The sequence below is a fragment of the Miniopterus schreibersii genome, assembly GCF_964146895.1.
Source record: "Miniopterus schreibersii genome assembly, chromosome: 5".
NCBI classification, from domain to species: domain Eukaryota; kingdom Metazoa; phylum Chordata; class Mammalia; order Chiroptera; family Miniopteridae; genus Miniopterus; species Miniopterus schreibersii.
In genome coordinates, this window is record NC_138106.1 from 65,194,487 (window position 1) to 65,207,145 (window position 12,659).

Sequence of the window (12,659 nt, forward strand, 5' to 3'; positions counted from 1 at the left end):
CTTGCTATGAGGTCAAATTCACAGACCCAAGCCTCCCGATTGACTGCCTTAATTTTTATGTTCACTATGCCTTGTCTTTATTCTCTCTGTCATCTTATGTAGATCAAAAACTAAGCCACTTGATACCATAATAATTCATGATAATGATGGTTCCCATTGGTGTCTCCTTCCTGGCAGGCAAAAGTAGTTGCTGTAACAACAGTGAGTCAACTTCTAGATGCCACGGAAAAGGTCTTTAAAGAAGCTGCTGCTAAAGATGATAATGCCTTCACAACGTAAGCACGGTTCCAATTTGGACAGAAAAACTGACAAAGTGCTGTTTACTTTACTAGGTTAGAGCACTGATAGAGATGTCTTTATTTCTCTCACCAATGCGCGACTGGCTGGTCTGCATGGAATGCAGACTGAAGCCTTGGCTTCCTGCCCGACCTTCAGTGACTCGGTGGAGTGGTGCACGGGAACTCCCGACGCCAGGCATGGCCATGGGCAGAGCAGCTGAGATGATTTAGATTCGAACTTGTTTTCCTAGCTTAGTTTGGTACGTCCAGGGGGCAACCTGCATGCCCAGCAGGAGCTCTTCAGACTCCTTTCTCAACTTACAGAGCTGCAAATAACCGCATAACTTTGCAAGACACGCTGGTAGCCTCCTACCCACAACTCAGCTCTGCCTAAGATCCTGGTGTATTTTGATTAATATTTTCTTTCCCATGGCCTCATTGAACAAAAAAAGGGATCTAACTTTACCTGTTTTTTCTCTTCTTGACTCCTATGTTCCGGATTTCTTTTGGTTGTATATTTACACTAAAACTCATGTACTTTATTCAAAGAGGCCTCCCACTAGGATTCACTGTGTGTTTTTTATCTTATATACAGTTTTCTTAACTCTTTGTTCATTATGGAGAGATAAAAATATATAGATGAGAAAAATTATAAAAATCAGCCTTTATTAACTTGTTGGTATATATTCTTGATGTAATTTTTTTCCCTGTATGTGTATGCGTGTGTATTGTATTACATAATCTATTGATTCATAATTTGTTTTTTGTCATTTAATAATAGTTTATAAACATTTTTTTATATAAATACCTAAACATCTACATCACAAATTTTAGATTACTGCATAATATGAGTGAACTTTTATTTAAATAGTTCTCTGCCACTGGACATTTAGATTGCTTTAAGTCTTAATATTTCGAGCAATCAACATCCTTGTACATAAACTTTGTTTGCATGAGACATTATATCCTTAGGAGAAATTCCTACAAGTAATTCTTAATTTTCTAATTATTATAACCAGAACCTATGTAGTGTTAAGCCTTTAAAGTAGAAAAAGCACAAAAGCGTGAAATAGAACATTCAAAAGATTGTGATTCTGAGAGAAGATGGTAAAGGTTGTGCAAACAATATAACTGGTGTGTTTTATGACTTCAAATTTCAATAGGAGCCTGGGCCCTTCTCATGGGGAGTGTGGGCACTCCCATTTTTCTTGAAGTTGGAGAAGGAAATGGCCATGGGGCCCAGAGTCTATGTTCAGGGAACATGGAGACTGAGAGCCAGAGGCCCTTCAGAGCTGGAGGCTCTGTTTGCAGCCTTGCTAGATGGAAAGGAGAGGCGTAGATTTTTTTGGTGAGAAAGCTGAGGAAAGAGAAGCGTGACTTGGCTGAGAAAGTCACAGATTATGATGCAGATGAGAAAGCTGTCCTAATAATAAACAATTATGAATTTTACTAGCTTTAGACATAGAGGGGAAAAACAATTTTGTGTGACTTATATGTAATATCCAAATGGCTTCAAAGGAGATGGTTAAAAGATAAATAACAAATTTAAATCCAGAACACATTGAAATATTAAATGGCATTCCTCCTTTCTCCCACTCTAAATTTCTAGTTTACTTGCCTTTCTAATCACGGTCTATCAGTTTACCTTCTCCCATGTGATCTTTCACATAAGTCCTGTGGATTCAGTTCTTTCATTTCACCTCAGCTTCCAGTCTCAAGGCCAGGTCACCAATCCCTTCGCTCTCCTGAGGAGAACATTCTTGATGAGTTGCCAACGGAGTTCATCTCTCATTCTCTTCTCTCCCCAGGAAAAGAAACAAATTGCTTCTTGGAGCAACTCCCCCCCCCCCCCCGCCCACTCCATCTCTTGAGCATCCTCACGGGCACCAGACCTTAGTTCTCTATCTCACTTTTATTTCTTCCTTCTTTCATTCATAGTTTCTTCTTTGTACCCATAAGCTACTGAACTCCCCTTCTACACTTAGTGGAAGAAGTGGAGGAGGTGAGAGTAGAAAAGAGGGGAGTGACAGAGAAAAAAGAATCAATTTCAGCTTCAGCCACCTCAAGTTGCCCTAGTAAAGTTTCCTAGTGTCCATTTGTCAATTCTCTTTTTCTAAATTAGGAAGAGGCATAATGTTAGAGTGGGTGGAGGTCTGGAGCCTTTGGCAAGGTCTCTGCTAGTAAGGGCTTCCTACTATCATCAGTGAATCTAAGACCTCATTTCTCCAATTTGAACATTTGCTGTAAAGACTGATCCATAACCTTGAAACTTTGCTGTCACATTCAGGTTCATAATTGTTCTTGTTTATTTAGCTTTGGGAATGCAAAACTGTTTCCCTAATACTGACCACCTTAAACATTTACATTTCACATTTCTGTTCCAGCCAGCCTTCTTTGGCTACAAGATACCCATTTAAATGATCTCAACTAAACAGAAATTTATTGTAAAGAGGCATGTGGAATCTCATGGGGACCTAAGAACAGAATTATAATATAGCTGTGCCCTATGGTCCCTGACGCAGGGGGATGGCAAGGCATCCAAGGCAGCTTTGAAGGTCTTAATATAGGACTTTGTAGGTCTTCTCTCTAGGATAATATAATCATTGTTGCCATAGTCTTTGGAGTCAGACAGTCTTGGGTTCATATCTTAGTGTTGTTATTTATTGATTTTGGCCAAATTACTTCATATCTCTTTGAAGAGCCTCAGATTCTTCAGTGTGATATGGGAGTAATTTTAGATCTCACTTCAGTAGGGTTCTTGTGAATCTCAAATGAGATGATATATATAAATCACTCGCATCATACCTGACATACACGTAAGTCGTAAAAAAGGTTAGCAGTTGTCTTTAAAATTAACAGGGCTCAATAATCACCTATACTTTTTATCTTTACTTCTAGTTTGTGCTCTCTAATTATTTAATCCTGTTCATGATGTTGGGGAAATAGAAATTAAAAAAAAAATCTTGTCCCAACCCAGAAATGCTCTCTATAAAGATAGTAGAGAAAGAAAGCACTTTTACTATTGAATAAGCATGAAACCAGAGTGCAGCACACATCACAGGAAACCCCCTAAGAGCTTGCAAAGACAGAAAGGAAGCTCACCTCTTTATGTAAACAAACAGATACAACCCAATACATGCATGTTTTCAGATAAACAATGACTAGTCCTCAATAAAAAGACCTTGGCAGCACTATTTGTCACACAAATAGTATATCATAATGTTACCTGGTGAGGTGACCATTTGTGTTAGCTAACTGACCTCATCCGGAGGAAAAACAAACTTCCCATATCTTTATTACAGGACGTAGTTTTGCAACTTGGAGCAAGATATTAGTCTCTCACTCCCACAGAACCTGGGAGACAGGAGTGTTACCTTCCTTAATGTTTACATTTCAAAGAGAGGGCTCCCATGTCCCTGAGAAAGACCTTCCTAGGTCAAGGCTGACAAAATGCTGATCTAGTCTTCAAAAGGGTTTATTTACATTTCAAAGAAAGGAGAAAGTACTTGCAAGTTTTCTAAGATAAATGTTCAGGGAAAAAGGAGGGAAGGACAAGTTCTTCCCTTATTTTCAATAGGAAGAATGAAGCCTTTTCTTTTTCATTTGTAATCGTCCTTATAAATGATATAATGGTCCCTCTGGTCTGCCTCTAAACCATGACTTTCCTGATGTGCCGCTGCACGAAATGGAAAATTCCTGAGTGAAAGAACCTGATTGCTTCTTCTAGTCCTTTGTAGCAAGTTGATGGCCAGCCTCCGGATTGGGTAATCTGAGGCAGGCACCCATTTGTAATCCAATTAATTTATGGCAAGAAGTGGAAAGAATGATATAGAAGAAAAAATGGCCTTAGAAATGTCTGGCCAGAGCTGCCCTTTGAAAGTGGTTGTGAACTTGGCAAATACCCCCATATATTTAGGACATCTTTCCCTTTGTCCTTCAAATGCCCTAGATAACCTCTCTTAGTATCTCCAGTGCTTTCTGGGATACTAACCTCTTAGTAGGTACTCAACAGATATTGTTGGTTAAATGAATTCATGAATTATGTTCTTAGCAGATTGGAGTCTTGTTAGGTTGAAAGCATCTCTGAAGTAAGATTGTTATTCATTAAGTGGGACATACATAAATTGCTGAAAATTACAGAAAATGGTGCTATAAAAGCAAAGCCTTTGAAACAGAGAAGCCAACTTGAATGTTTCCATATGAATGATTATCACATCCTCTTTATTTAGCGGATGTCTTTATTTGAAAATTTCTCCTTTTTTAAATCTTTCTTGGAGAAGGGAAAAGATATTTTAATGGCAGATATAAAGATTTAGAATTTTGAACAATTAAAATTTAATAAAATTCTTTCATTTCTGGGAAGACTAGATTGAGCCAGTTATCTTAGATATAGAGATTTTGTTTTGTTAACTATAGAAATAGTGCAAATATTTCTTATAGGAAACGAAAAAGAAAGGTCTTATGGCTTTTCTTTGGAGAACACCAAACTGACAGGTTCCCTCCAATCCCTCCCACCTTCCATCTAACCTATCTTTGAATTTATCCAAGAGAGAAAAGAACAACCTGCAATATTTGGTTACTATCTAAGGCAATAAGTCCGGAGTTCTGTTCTTCTATAGTTTCATATGAATCGTCACCTCAGAAATGAGCAACTTACACGAGATGCTTTGGATCCCAAAGGGTTTGGGTGAGGAGAGGGAGTTGAATAAGTGGACATTGAGTCTCACCACTGGAGTAACAAGAACCTCATGCCTGGCCAATGGTGGGTGGCAACACCATGCTTCTATGTGAAGAGCAGCATGATAAAGATGATTTCTATTGGGAAATCTGTCATTCTCGAGTTCCAGCTTCCTGGCATCAGTGTAGGAGGTACCCTTCAGAGGAGATAGTCCACCAGAGCTTTTTAAAAAGATACGTATAACAAAGGAAGATGCCGCTAAAGAAAATCGATAGATTTTAGGTGATTGTGTTAACGTTGTGATCTCATGAGTTCTGTGGTCATGCCTTTCTACTGGAACTTGGGAGAGCACACACACCTCTGATTTTGCAACAAATCTTTAGAATATCATGTTGTTATGTTTATTCTCTGCAGGCTTATTAGGGAAATAGAGGATTATTCCTGGTCTTTGGGCAACAACAAGTCATTGGTGAACCCTAATATAGCAGTACAGTCTATTACTGTCTCTTCAGAAGGCACTGTGGGGTCTACAGGTGTCCTCTTCACTGTGAAGAAAGGTGAGCTGTTTGTTTTGTGTGGTTGTAATTCTGCTACCAACCATAAATGATGTTCTGTTCATTAAAGTGTAGACTTCTAAAATATGGTTTTTTTCCCTCTCATAGGAGCTAGCAGTTCTCTTGTTTCTGGTTCCACAGATGTAGATACAAATGTGGACAGCCTTCGTCCAGATGACACGACTGAACTTCAGATCTGGCTCAATACTTCGAAAAGTAGGTCTCAAACTTTGTTATATTAAAAAAATGCACTCAAATTCATGGAATTAATAACTTAAAAATCACTGGGTGCAAAATAATGTTTGCTTAGTTATACACTGAATAATTTGCATTTGAGTATGTTTGAGCTCTGCCAGATTATGGTAATCTCTTCTATTCTAGGTCATAGAGATAATTTCTTTTCTTTTTTTTTTTTCATTTTCTAAAGACTAAATTTATAATTCTCATTGGTTAACAAATCTTTATTGGCCACAGGAGTTGCAGATATCTTCCCTCCAGTCTATAGTTATCTTTAGCTTGTTTTTTAAACATCCTTTGTCATACCTAAATTTTAACTTATAGCCGGTCCAATGTGTCAATCTTTTCCTCTATAATTGTCACCTTTTAAAATAAATCCTTCCCTATGCTAAAGTCACAATGACAGTCTCTTATATTTTCTTCTGAGTTTTTTAGTGTTTACATTTAGGTCTCAGTGCACCTAGAATTTATGTTTGTGTTTGGTGAAAGATAGGGATCTAATTTTTTTAAAAATATATATATATCTTTATTGATTTCAGAGAGAGGAAAGGAGAGGGAGAGAGAGATAGAAACATCCATGATGAGAGTCATTGATCGAGCCCACAACCCGGGCATGTGCCCTGACCAGGAATTGAACCCTGATCGCCTGGATCCTAGGTTGACACTCAACCCCTGAGGCACACCCGGCCGGGCAGGGATCTAATTTTTTATTCCATATAAACTATCAATATAGTTGAATGGGTTTAAAAAACAACAACACTGTCTGGACACAAGAACTCAGAATGGACTGAAAGGGACATATTTTTATATCAATTTTTTAAATGCCTCCTACATTATCTATATTTTAATTCTTTGTTCCCTTAAAAAGGCATCATTAAAATGTATGAGCAAAAATGATTGGAAATGCAGGGGCACATCGACCAAACCCCTTTTATAGGGAGAGGTTTTAGGGCAACTATCTCAGAAATTGAAGATCAAGTAGACAAAAAATACCTAATAAATTTGACCTTTATATATACTTGTGTGTGTATAATTTTGTTTGTAGACAGAAGACACATAGTAAAAATTCTTTTCAAATATCAATAGAGTGCTTTTAAAACTGTCCATGTATTAAGCCACATAGGAAAGCTTATAACATTTTGTAAAATAAAAACGCAGGACATAGTTACTGATCATGCAATAAAAGTAGATATGTTCCACAAAAGAATAGCCAACATTTTATCCAGTTAGAAATTTTAAAGCACCCTTGTTAGAAAGGAAATTAAAGTTCAAATTACTTGAATATTAATGGCAATGAGAACATTGGTGGAGCCAGATTCTTCCATCATCTCTTTTTTCTTTTTTAAATGATCATATAATTTACAAACACTGATCTTTTTTGCTTATTTTATTTTTTTCCCCATCACCATTTATTCCCCCCATACCCTCCTCCACCCCCACCCCCCTCCACCCCCCCAATCAGCACTCTGTTGTCTGTGTCACTCATTTCTTTCTCTCTTTTGCTAACCCCCCTCACCCAGCCCCCTCACCCCGACAGCTGTCGGCCTGCTATCTCTGAGTCCGCCTCTGTTTTGCTTGTTCACAGTATCATGAGATTCCACGTATGAGTCCCCGATACGAACAACTTGAACCCCTGGCTCTGTGACTTACTGGACTGGTCCCTGCTCAGCCCTTTGAAGAGGAGGCAGGCCTCACAGAGCACTGCTTTAGGCACAGCTTCCTGATATTCGCCCTGTGCTTTTTTTTGGTTCTGTGTCTTATCAGTGCGGGAAGCAAAGAGGCTCGACCTACCTGCAGTCATGTTCACTGTCTTGCTGTCTAGAAAGCAAGACGTTTACTTTATAGGGGAGATCTTTGCAATTCTCCTTGAGGTGGATTAGGCAGGAATTACTATTCCCTTTTAGAACGTAAGGAATCTGAGCCTCAGGAAGAAAAGTTAATGTGGGTGGAATGGCCAACCACAGACAGATTATACATGTTAATTCCATACTTCAGTTAAGTAAAGGTTCAGCCAGCAGACCATTTTTACTGTACTTTACTCAAATATTAAGCAGCTGTGCAGTTCAACAATGACATGGGACTTTGTTTCTTGTTTACTATATGGTTTATTTATTTAGTCAGTTATTATTATTTTTTAATCTTCACCCGAGGATATCTTTTCCATTGCTTTTCAGAGTGAAAGGGAGAGAGAGAGAGAAACATCGGTGTGAGCGAGACACATTGACTGGTTGCCCCCCGCACGTGCCCCCAGCCAGCCTGCAACCGAGGTCTATGCCCTTGGCCAAAATTGAACCCGGGACCCTTCAGGCTGAGGGCCGACGCTCTAGCTACTGAGCAAAACTGGCCAGGGCTATGGTTTATTTATTGATTTTCATGTCTTTTTTCCCCCCTCACAGGTAATACCACATCATGTGGCTTTATAATGTATCAAAACAACAAGCTCTTCCAATCAAAAACTTTTACAACTAAATTAAATATTAGCCAAAAAATTATCTCAAGCACAACTAATAACACGGAGGACAATCAGAGTGCTTCTGTTAAAATGCTCTTTCGTCCACAGGTGAGTTTTCCCATTAACAAGTTGAAAATTCAGCCAACTCTTTATTACAAAAGCAGGGATAGTTTGGGCAAAAGAAATCTATAGAAAAACTCTTTGAAAGATTCTTTAAAAGTATTCATTTACCACTCACCCATATTTTTTGTCAGACTAGTTAAATGCAAAATTGGCTAATTTGAATTTTATATTTCTTTCCCCCCAATCTATAATGAAGATACTATGCTTAGTAAATATCTGACTGATTTCTCATATGATTACCTTATCCTTTTTGGCTTTTTTTCTACCAAATTAAGCATTTAAAAACCAATTGCAATTGTCTTATCAATTCATAGTACAACACAAAAGAATTAAAAGTCCATTCCTTTGCCTGTGTCTATTGGAATTTTACAATGAATGATTGGGACACAAACGGCTGTTACAAAGATGGAGAAAGTGATGGATTCCTGCATTGCCGCTGCAACCATACTACTAATTTTGCAATATTAATGGTAAGAATGGACATAGTCATCTCCTTCCAGACAAGAATCTTCCTTATACACAATTCTGGCATGTGCTAATTGGAGTTAACTTTGGGGTTTAGTTTACTCAAATCAAATTAAATGGAAAAAAGGGGATGGAATGATAAGACTAAGAAGGGAAGTGGTGATAAAGGCAAGTAAAATACAGGGTTTTTTTGCAATTAGGTCTCAGGATAGATGAGTTCAGCACTGTGTATTATTAATGAGGAGGGAGCCCATGTGCAAAAGAGTTACTGACAGAGTTCATTCAACTACCTTGCGAGTTCTGAAGCATGAAGTCATTATAGCCAGAGGTAAGGCTGTAGAACTGCGTGTTGGGGACAGGCTCAGTGCACACTGAGGTAAGGGTGGGCAGTTTAAGTCAGTTACGCAAAGCTTTTTCCACGTAATCATCTAAGTTACTAAGTTTACGCTAGAAGATATGAGGAAAATCTCTTGAATTCATTCAATTTGTCCCATAGTTCCCTTAAGGATTTCTAAAATCTTTTAACTCCTCAGCTATCTTGCACAAGTAACTCTGGTGTGCAGCTTTATTTCACCTCTGAAAGTTCTTGGGCTGACCCTTTTAAGAAGAGGGGTTTCTGTTCGTTCCATCTCCAGAAACCTATTGTTTTGGTGACATCAAAAACATTCGTTTATATACTTGATGAAATGTTTTCATACGCAATGAAATGGGTGTCTTACCCTGTCTCCCAAAGAGAAAAGATGTTTTCCTTCCCTAGTAGCCATGATGTAGCCACATTTGGGAAGCCAGCGGAGATCAGAACACACTGGAACAACGGAGACCACCAAATTAGAGAACATTGCTTTTACAGTCTTTTAGAGATGGCTGTAGTTTTCTTATTTTAGTTATAAAACCTTATAACTAAAGTTGATTTTGATTGTTTATTTTGTAACTTGTATTACACAGAGATGCGCTTTCTCAATCAGAACATAATAAAGGTAAAATGTTAACTTTTTTGGTAGCTCAGACTGTTGTAAATAGTAAACAAGACAGTACACTGTCATAGTTACTTTTTTCCTGTTCTTGAGGTCAGGCTTTCAGCTAGTTCTTCTCACTATTATCTGAATCTGCCTCAGTGACTACCTACTCATATTTGCAGTTCGTTTTGGGTTGCAAAATTTTTCAAAAGGCTGATTAGAATAGTATGTAAAGTAAGAGCAGGCAGGCTCTAAGTGAAGAGATGATTTCTATGATCTGAAGATCTAGGTATTATCTACGATTTTTTGTCAACATGAAATTTTTATTATTATTTAAAATGAAGTTTATCTTATTTTTATTTCTACATAAAAAATATATACTGCATAAAGTATGAAAGTTTATCTACTGAACAGAAATATACTGGTATAGAAAAATTTTATGAGATCTTCAATAGCAATTCGAGAATAATTCTATTATAATGTTAACAAACCCCTATGTATTTGTGCAAGAGACATAGATAATATTTATAAGCGCATAAAAAAAGGTCCCCTCTGTAGAAGAGACAGGATTTCAAGAGGTAGGGTAAGATGTGGGGTAGCTGACAGTAAAGAGAAACATGCTTTTAAAATTATGTGTCTATATTACTTTCATGTTTTATAAATAAACATATATGACTTTTTAAATTTTAACAATTAAGAAAATTAGAAAGTACAGACAAGCAAGAATAATTATATATATATCCATATATATCTTACCCACCAGTCACCACTATTATTACCTTTCTAGAGTTCTAAGAATACATACTTACATGAAATATACTTTTCATGGATATATACTAAAATACTGGGATAGACAGAGATATATTACACAAAAACTAGGCCTTTAAAAAATGACAGGATCATGTGAACATCTTTTCATATTCTTAAAAATATTTCTGCAACTTTATTTTTAGGGCATCAGCTTAGATATGCTGATTTACCCTTGGATTATAGTTACACATAAAAATATTGTGATGGATAAATGAAGCAACTCTAGCCAATTTAGATCTCACCCAAACAACTTTGATTTTACACACTGAGGAACAGTATGTAGGTTTTCCCTTACTGAATTAGTTAATAACTTGTCAAGCCCTACTTCACGTAAACTGCTTAGCAATAAGGGGTTCATTTATTCCCTTTTAAAATATATCAACAGTTATAAAAAGAAGACATATGTAACAATTATCTGGTTATTTTGACCAATGTAACTTCTCATGATGTTGACTTTCATAGACATTTCAGTAATGATTATTTAAAAATATTAGTCTTGTCTTATTTTCCAGAGTTTCAAAAGGAACTATAAATATCCTGACCCACTTGACAAATTATCCACCTTTGGATGTGCGCTGTCCATTACTGGCCTGGCTCTCACAATTATATTTCAGATTGTCACCAGGTAAGAAGGGAAGCTGGCTCCTCTCATGAGAGAAATTGCTGTCCTTTTCATTTCCTCTGAGCATATTATCATCAGAATATAGTTTCTCGAAACTAGAAGGGAAATCAGATTTAGTTCAACACATTCATTTTTACAGAAGAAGACACTCAAGCCTGGAGAGGCTAAGAAATACACACAAATAAGTATATGATTGCAAACTGGTAAGTGCTTTGAAAGAAAATTACATACCATACAATTACAAGTTTGTCATTTAAAATTAACATGTCACAGTTCCTTTGCATTGAATAGAGCCATAATTACTATTTTGCATTTGTAGAAGAAAGAAATATTGCTAAGCAGAAAGTTTTTGAAAATAAGAATAATTTTAAAAATATATTCTTTTCAAATGGTGAAACTTTTTAAAGTTTTTAAATTCCATAGTTTTAAAAATCTAATTAAAAATTACTTATAAATATGTATTTCTCTCCACCTTGGCCCCCTCACTCAAGGTCCAGTTTGGTCTAGCACTTTTGTTTTTTTTGTTACATGCTACATTTTTAAGAATCTGGCCGCGTAAGCTTGCTCGTTTACTTGTGTACTATCGGTTTTCCCCATCAGCATGAAAACTGATGAGAACAGGGACTTCCTCTGATTTTGTTTTTGCTGTTGTTGGTTTGCTTTGTTTTCATCACTGTATCCCCAAGACTGGCCGCGATACCTGGCTCATACATGGCAGAGGAATATCTGTGGAGTAAATGGGCCTATTGTGCACTCCTACCTGCTTCTCCTCTCACACTCAAGATATCTCAAATTCCTCTTCCCTTCAGAATTATTTCTCGCTACTAAATTCCTTCATAACTGTTTTCTCAGATTTTTAGATTTACAGTTATTTATTTATTTATTTTAATCCTCACCTGAGGATATGTTTATTGACTTTTTTGAGAGAGAGAGAGACAGGGAGGGAGAGTATAGATAGATGATAGATGATAGATAGATCGATCGATAGATAGATAGATGATAGATAGATGATAGATAGATAGATGATAGATAGATAGACAGATAGATAGACAGATAGATAGACAGATAGATATAGATAGATGATAGATGATAGATAGACAGACAGACAGATAGACAGATAGACAGATAGATAGACAGATAGACAGACAGATAGATAGATAGATAGATATAGATAGATAGATGATAGATGATAGATAGATAGATGATAGATAGATAGATAGATAGACAGATAGATATAGATAGATGATAGATATAGATAGATAGATAGATAGATAGATAGATAGATAGATAGATAGATAGATAGATGATAGATAGATAGATGATAGATAGATAGATGATAGATAGATAGATGATAGATAGATAGATAGATGATAGATAGATAGATGATAGATAGATAGATAGATAGATAGATAGATAGATAGATAGATAGATAGATATAGATAATCTCTTATTTCCCCGTAAGTGCCCCAGGTGGGGATTGAACT

General features: G+C 36.7%; 1 protein-coding gene across 1 annotated transcript in view; it reads left to right on the forward strand.

Moving 5' to 3' along the window:
- Positions 1 to 12,659, forward strand: part of ADGRG7 (adhesion G protein-coupled receptor G7) — a gene marked incomplete at both ends in the record, with an annotated part of 46,335 nt that overhangs the window by 16,950 nt on the left and 16,726 nt on the right. The window contains 6 exons of the mRNA XM_081137997.1: positions 178 to 275; positions 5,371 to 5,513; positions 5,619 to 5,726; positions 8,144 to 8,307; positions 8,637 to 8,792; positions 11,066 to 11,178. Coding sequence (XP_080994123.1) covers positions 178 to 275; positions 5,371 to 5,513; positions 5,619 to 5,726; positions 8,144 to 8,307; positions 8,637 to 8,792; positions 11,066 to 11,178 — 782 coding nt within the window. The remainder of the gene's footprint in view (positions 1 to 177; positions 276 to 5,370; positions 5,514 to 5,618; positions 5,727 to 8,143; positions 8,308 to 8,636; positions 8,793 to 11,065; positions 11,179 to 12,659) is intronic.